We start from the raw sequence: 7,362 nt of genomic DNA on the forward strand, positions 1-7,362 counted from the left end.
TGTGGTTTCAAGAAACAAGTGCACGCAGTGCTGCACCAGGATATAGACTTATCTAATTGTTCATTGAAAGCCTCAAAGAGAAAGAATGAACAGCTTTCTCCAAGAACAGGGTAGCCAACCTCCAAATGATGTTCAACAGCAACTCCCATCACCCCACATTGTTAGCCGTGCTGACTGGGGCTACTCTTGGGTTAGATATTTGCTCACAGCAGGCGTGCTCTGGTCCATGGGGTCACAAAGAGTCAGACACGACTAAACGACAAGAAGGGAACAATTCTGGGAGCAAGGCAACAGACAGCAAACTATTTCATCCCTAACCCAGAAAAAGGTCTTCACAACTCAAGATTCATGAAAACAAAGGAAGAGGTGGCAAGCCAGCCCCACAGAGCTGCATCTCGGTGATCCAGAGAAGAAGATGTGTTTTTGCAGGTGGGGGTGAGAAATAAAAGTGTGGGTGTCAAACTGCTGGGGAACCAAGAGACTCAAAAAGACCACAAAGGAAAAGAGCCACCCAAAGGAAAAACAAATTACATTGACTGGTTCCATGAGTAAGACTTGACAACACTGACATTTAGGGAGATGCCAACAGGCTCCTGCTGTTAACTTTCAAGACCTACTTATTTCTGCAAAAAAAAGTTGGTGGTTGTTCAGATTTCCCACTGAGCTATGAACAATCTCGGAGTGCTTTCCAAATACCAGTGGTGAAGGCATTAACAGCTTTGACTTTCAAAGAAAGGTGGCCAATACAAGCAGATTAGTCTCTTTTAAAAAAATTTCTTAGGACATTGTCCAACGGTTTTAGATTTTGCTTTTGTATAATTCCATTGTGAGCAGGAAGGCTAGAATATTGGTATTGTACTAGTTCCCATGTAACACAGATGCACGCAACTTTCTAAAGCATGACAGTCATTTAGAGATGCTTATTACTGAGCAAGACAACTTCACACTATATACTGCTCCACTCCCAATGAGAAGCTTAGATAGCACCGAAAAAGACTGAATCATGCCCAATATAGAAAGTTTCCCCAAGAAATCACTCTGGAAGAAAAGGTAACTAGTACAATGTGACTTGCTAACAGGTAAGATGCCCACTAGCTTGTATCTTATCAGTTAGCACCTATACCAACAAAATTGACCTAGGATTAATTTTAACATTCATTTTGGTAGGGATGTGATTTCTCAATCTGGGCTCAGTATTGGGACACTTCCAAAGATTCCATCAACTGGATCTGGAAGTCCTCCAAGCTCAGGCTGGTAGGGTATTAATTTCATGCATACACTCACGAATTATAATTTCATGATCATCCAAGCAGCATGAAAACTTGCATAAAAATATATCACGTGAAGTTATCATATAGATGGTAAAAGACAGGCCTAACACCCTACACACTGAAAAACTAGAAGGTGTATATTGCTGCTGCGTGAGAAAAAAATGAAATCCTGATTAGTTTGCGCATTTATGCCATGACTGAGTCCCTTCCCCAACCCAAACTGCATCTGCTGCCAATGAAACCAAACACCTAGGATATTGTATAATAATGATCAGGTCTGAGTTTTAGATTTACACAGCCCCATCTTGAGAAGTACACTCCAGCTACACTTGGGCAGTACATAAACAGCTATCAACAAAGAGTGTGGCGCTGATAACCAAGGTTGCAGGTTCGATCCCTGTATGGGACAGCTGCTTATTCCTGCATTGCAGGGGGTTGGACAAGATGATCCTCAGGGTCTCTTCCAACGCTACAGTTCTATGATTCTAAGAAAGAACAGCAACTAGCCATGATGGCTATTGCTCTCCCTCTAATGTCAGAGGCAGTAAGCTCATGAATATCAGCTGCTGAAAATCATGCGGGTTAACTGCTGTTGCATTCTGGTCTGCTTGTGGCCGCTGTGAGGAAAGGATGTTAAACTAGATGGGCCTCTGGCCTGCTCCAGCAGGACTTTTAAGTTATCAACATAAAACAAAACATTAACACCCCCCCCCCTCGTGAATCTCATTAGGTTTAATGACCGGTGCAGTTCTAATTTGTCACACAAAAAGATGAGCAAGAACATTTGGCTACAAAGCTACACCATGCTCTGTTAATTTTTTTAATATCCCATCTTTCCCTCAACTCTAACAGAACTCTAACCCTCCTCATTTTCCCCCCTCACAACAACCCAGTGAGGTATGTGACTGGTCCAAGTTTACCAGTGAGTTTCCTGGCTGAGTGGGGATTTAAACCCTGCTCTTCCAGGTCCAGCTATACCACATTGGTTTTCTTATTTCAATTTCTAGCAACGACAACTCCCTCTAAGCTCCTGAAAGCACAGAAATGGTATGAAACTGAAATTTCACGAAGTTTAAAACCAAGGCACTTAAGTAGAAGCTCTTTAGCTGAATGTTTAATGTTAAGCTATAGGAGGTCACCCCGTCACTTCAGGAGGCAGCCGCAATTTGAAACTGTAGGGTCGGATTCTGTCCAAAGTGCTACCTGGCTTGCATAAATGAGGCAGATAAGACTATTGAGACAGAGCCTCGGCCTTTAACATTAACATGACCTGCCAGATAGCTGCACTGCAGACACAGAGGCCAGTGACACCGTAATCCCAGTAACTCAGCAATGTCATTTGAGAGCGAGGAGGCAAGCTCCACATGACAGCTAGTGTTTCAAGAGATATCTATTGGATATCTCCACTGTGCCTTACATTTCTAATATTTATTTAGAATAATATTTAAGGAGATTCTGCATTGGGGCAAAGCCAGACCACATGCAAAAGCTGAGAACACATTTTCATCCCTCAGCTAAACAAGTCTTTTAACTGGATAACAGCCAATCGGATTTGCCAGCAATCGGTATCACAGGTCTCAGCCCCCGGCTAAAAACGTTTACTGCAGCTCTTTGAGTTTTCCCAAGATTGGCAACTCTTCAGGCACACATATGATCATCAGTTCTGTAAACATCACCAAAAGTGCATTTTTTAAAAGTTCACTTCACATTTTTGGGTGTGTGTGTTGGGCTTGGCACTACTGTATTTACTTTCTAGGGTCTGAACTTTTGGGAGAACTCTAGATGTCTTTACATTCCTGACACTCCATCTCTAAGAAGTAGAAGTTTATTTTCAATTCAGAGGCTGGGTTTTAGAGTTTATGTTCCTTTAAAGCTGAGATTTATAAGAAAAAGATGGGTCTTGGGTTATTAAAAGGCATTCAGATTCAGGAACAGAAAGAGTGGGTCACACTGCTATTGACCACCTAAACTTTAATTGCATCCAGAAGAGGGAGGCTTATTCTACCTCTCACATGTGAAATCTAAGGAAGATGAGCCTGAAAAAAGAGAGGAATAAATATATAATGGTTTCTAATGGAAAACCTCTGCCTCCCACCAAAGTAATGAGCAGCAAATCACTCTCATGGGATTTAAAAGCCACTAACAATAAAGCAAGTTACAAGTCCAGATTCAGAATTTTGAGCCCATTCCATGCTGAAGGCTTTTAGTCTTACCTGCACAATGTCCAGGACCATCCCAGCTGCTACTGTCCCAAACCCTGCCAGCAGGAAAGGAAAGAGAACTTGCAGCCCAATGGAAAAGGAGGTCTCTTTTAGAGGAGAGGCTGGTTCTGGGCCGCGGTCTGTGCTGGTATCATCACTCTCTGTAGTTTGACTGCCATTCTCTAGCAGGGCATCTTCCTCACGCACCCCTTTGGCATTGGCTCGGGATTCTATCACTACCACCTCGACACCTCCTCCTTCTTCAGGCCCTAAAAACTCGGAAGACTCAACAAGATGTTCTCGGTCAGGACTGGAGAGACAGTCTATAGGGCCAGCAACAATGGGTAGCACCACGCCATTGGTGTGATGAGCTTCCTTTTGTTCCAGCTTGGAGGTCATGTTGCAAGATTATGCAGGCTGTCTCCAGCCTTCAACCCTTGATATACTACAGAAGGGACCCAGCAGAGAAAAAGTCTTTTGCTTGGGGGTTAAGCCAATATGCCTTTCGACATATATATTCCAAGTCCTCCAGTTCGACAATTCTGTCCTTAGCCACAAGGTCTGCTCCCCTAGCAAAAACCCCCATCAAGCACAATCCAGAACGGGAGACGCCAGTCACAGAGCCAGCAGAGACACTGCAGTAGATTCTGGTGAGATCAAATCCGCTCTGCTTCAACCTCCTCTGGAGTTCTCTCTCAAGGCAAGAGTCTTTGGGGCACACTCAGTGCAAAACGTAAAGTGCCTGCAATTGTTAGTTTCTTTGGTTTGTAAGTTTCCAGAGCATCAGCTTCTCAAATCCTGATATCAAGCTCAGGTCTTAATGCAACAACTAATTCAGCTGCTCTTTAAAGTGGATGGGGAAAAGAGATTTTTCAGCAAAACCACTTTGTAGATTAGAGTCTTTAAAAACAGTTTGAGATAAATTTGGATTCTAGCTTTAAAACAAACAAAAATACAGAGTAAGTGCCGAGTTTAGTTTCCTAGGCAGTTCCTGCTACCCAGAAAGTTGGAAGGCTTGAAAAATTCTTCCTCCTCTTCTCCAGAATGAAGATCAGGGTTGCCTTGATTTCATGAGATTCCAGCCAATTATGAAGGGTCTCCAGGCTGGCCTTCTCACCCTCTCCGACTGTCTCTTCACACTCTTCCCAAGACAGCCCGGCTATCAGTGAGCTGTGAGAAGGGACCACCCTTTTTCTCAGAAAGGAAATCTCTCACCTTACAACATGCGGCAATGAAGGCTCTTATTTAAAGCAACATGAAGATCCCAGACAGGCTTATGCTGTGAGCTTGTCCAATGCTAGCAACGGAAAATTCTTCTACAGACTCTTCAGGGAACACACTGCTCTCACCTTAAAACACAGAAGAGTGGAAAATGCATGATACAATTTTTAGGCAACATAAGAATAACTCTTTCATTCATAAAGTCCCTCCCTCCCATGTATTAGTGTATACATCAATAGCTTTACTGTTCTTCTATATGCCAGTGTTGTTTTTTTAATTAAAAAAACCCTTAAACACACATCAACATAAAAACAGCTGCAAAGGAAGAGGCCCTTATGTTTCCTCTGTTACCACCATGTCTATCCAATTTCCCCTTCCGACATTAAACTCCGTCCGAGATTTTCACACCCGACAGTCACAGGACATAACGCACAGATGTGTTCCATGCAGAGGATAAACACCATTGTTCATTGCTGGTGAGCCAATGCAACTGCAATCAATGAACACCCTTGAAACAGAGTCAGGCAAGCATGCTGTACCATCAGGGCCATTCCTCAATCAGGATGGACACGCATGGCATTTCTGAGTCCTAAAGCCAGAAACCTGACAGCTTCTGCCTGCAACAAGTAGGAAACCCATAAAATCCACAACAGCGGCATGAATGTGTATGTACACTACTGCCCTCTGCTGTGTGCAGGATGCTTTAATTCACCAGCTAGCTCACAAGAACGCAAGCAGCAGAGCGGAGCAGAGTGGAGTAACAAGGTTCCAAGTTCCATTCTCCTTGCATTATAAAGCAGTCTCAAACCTACCAGTTTGTCAGTCTTTAAAGATATAATTTCACTGTGTCTTTAGGCTAAAGAAAGCCAGACACATCCCACCATCTAGTTCCTTTTCTTCCCAAACAATTGCTAACATATGGCTTGGGACAGGGTGGAAGGTGCATTAGCAACCTCTGTATTGTATTTACACGTAGAGCCACATGTGTAGCAAGCCATCTCAACACACTACAGCAGTTACCAAAAGAAAATATTATTAAGGGCCATGCATCAGTTGTTGCTAGCAGCACAAAGGTCAGTCACATTAGTGAGAGACAGTGTTGCATGGGTAACTGTGAAGCCAATGCAATTTTGAATACAGAGGTTTAAACCTTTGAAGTATGTTCCAAACAATTTTACTCATGAGACATCAGACAGCCACATTGCCTAAAATCTAGAATTTCTTCTAATGTTTATTGCAGGAGAGCATCAAGGAGCTCCCGGTTACAGTTTGAAGACTCTCACGTGTGAAGGAAGCATAATACAAGACACTCATTCTTGGATAAGCAACCCAACTTTTGTATTAGAATAAATTTGGAAAGGAAGTGATGTTTAAGATATGAGCTAGTCAGCAGCAGCTCATTTACCATGAAATCGCATGACACACATCACCTACAATGCAATTTAGGGTTCTGAGTAACCCATCTAGTTTCATAATCCACACACAGACACAAGCAAGTTACAATCGGAGTATCTCTTCACACGCTGTACCCTCATCCATTCTATTAATACACCACATCCTTAGATCAATCCTCCAATACTCTACACTCGTGACCCTGCCTGCTCAGTCAGAAAGTCAAGACCAAGCCAGCCATAATCTAATAAGACACATTTATGTTTTTTTTATTCTTCCCACCAATCCATACTACCAATCTATTCCATCGCCCCAGCATCTTACCATGAAGGGAAACAAAGCTATTTGCCAGAACACCAGACTTGAACCATTAAGCCGCATTAAAACCCCACTATCTTTACAGTAAGTATGTACCCTTCAACCATACAAACACACGCTCCCCACCCCAAAGAAAAACCAGATGCCCAGAAAATGGTATGAGGGAGCAGCCACCTACCCTAATGGGGACTCTGCTTCTTAGCTATCTCCATCCTACAGCAATTATCCTAAACAAGCTATTCTTCCTTGCCGGTCCCCCCACCAAAGCACAAGTCCTCGTTGCAAGGAAGAGGACTGACTAGGTGGCTCCGTCGTAAGCCAAGCCCCTTGCCCTGTCCCTTTAAAGCCTCCCTTAGGAGCCAAGGGGTCTTGAGCCCAAGGAATACACTCCCACGAGAGGGGCGAGGGGAGCCTACCTGCCGCCTTCTGAGCCCGGCTTCTTGCCTCTTCTGGGATCCAGCCCCTTCTCTTGCTCCCCCGGCCCCCCGACGGCGACCTCTCGCTGCCACTGCTTACATTGCAATTGGACTGGGGATGGAGAAAGCGCTGCTTGCCAGAAGAGCAAGGTAAGAGGCGGAGTTTGCATGTAAGCCCCCTCCCCTCGCTCGAGGAGTTGACAGCCGCCGCGTCCAATGGGAGCGCGGCGCCCGCCCGCTCGCTACACGTCGATTGGCTCGCCGCCGTCGACGCGGATGACAGGTGCGAGCGGCCCCGGCGGATTGGTAGCAGCGCCGGCCAACCGCAGCAGGGAAGGAGGCGGACTCGGCGGGAGGGGGGAAGTCTTTGCTGTGTGGGCAAGGCAGGCTGCAGGCTTGGCAGGGTGGGAGCCAATCACGTGCTCGCTGCAAAAGCCGTGGCATTCCTGGGCAGTTAGTTGCGGCAGCTGCTCAGAGGCGGGCGGAGGGGCTTCTTCCCAAACTGCGAGCGAGTCAGGATGTTATCTGGCGCTTAAGCAATAT

At 44.9% G+C, this 7,362-nt stretch overlaps 1 protein-coding gene across 7 annotated transcripts in view; it reads right to left on the bottom strand.

Annotated features, from left to right (window-relative positions):
• Positions 1–7,010, bottom strand: part of SLC41A1 (solute carrier family 41 member 1) — a 41,582-nt gene extending 34,572 nt beyond the window's left edge. For 3 of the 7 annotated variants that reach the window (XR_014548985.1, XR_014548986.1, XM_083617137.1), the window contains exons 1-2: positions 6,820–7,010; positions 3,485–4,821 (exon numbers count right to left, since the gene is read on the bottom strand). Coding sequence is in view for 4 of the 7 variants with exons in the window: in XM_083617137.1 (XP_083473263.1) it covers positions 3,485–3,871 (387 nt within the window). In the remaining 3 variants the exon portion in view is untranslated. Of the gene's footprint in view, positions 1–3,484; positions 4,822–5,047; positions 5,210–5,232; positions 5,303–6,581; positions 6,678–6,819 lie in introns of those variants that run through there. The other 4 variants (XR_014548987.1, XM_083617138.1, XM_083617139.1 and 1 more) reach the window with 4 other exon arrangements.
• Positions 7,011–7,362: the final 352 nt, after the last annotated feature.

The sequence above is a fragment of the Podarcis filfolensis genome (assembly GCF_964270895.1).
Source record: "Podarcis filfolensis genome assembly, chromosome: 6".
Classification (NCBI taxonomy): Eukaryota; Metazoa; Chordata; class Lepidosauria; order Squamata; family Lacertidae; genus Podarcis; species Podarcis filfolensis.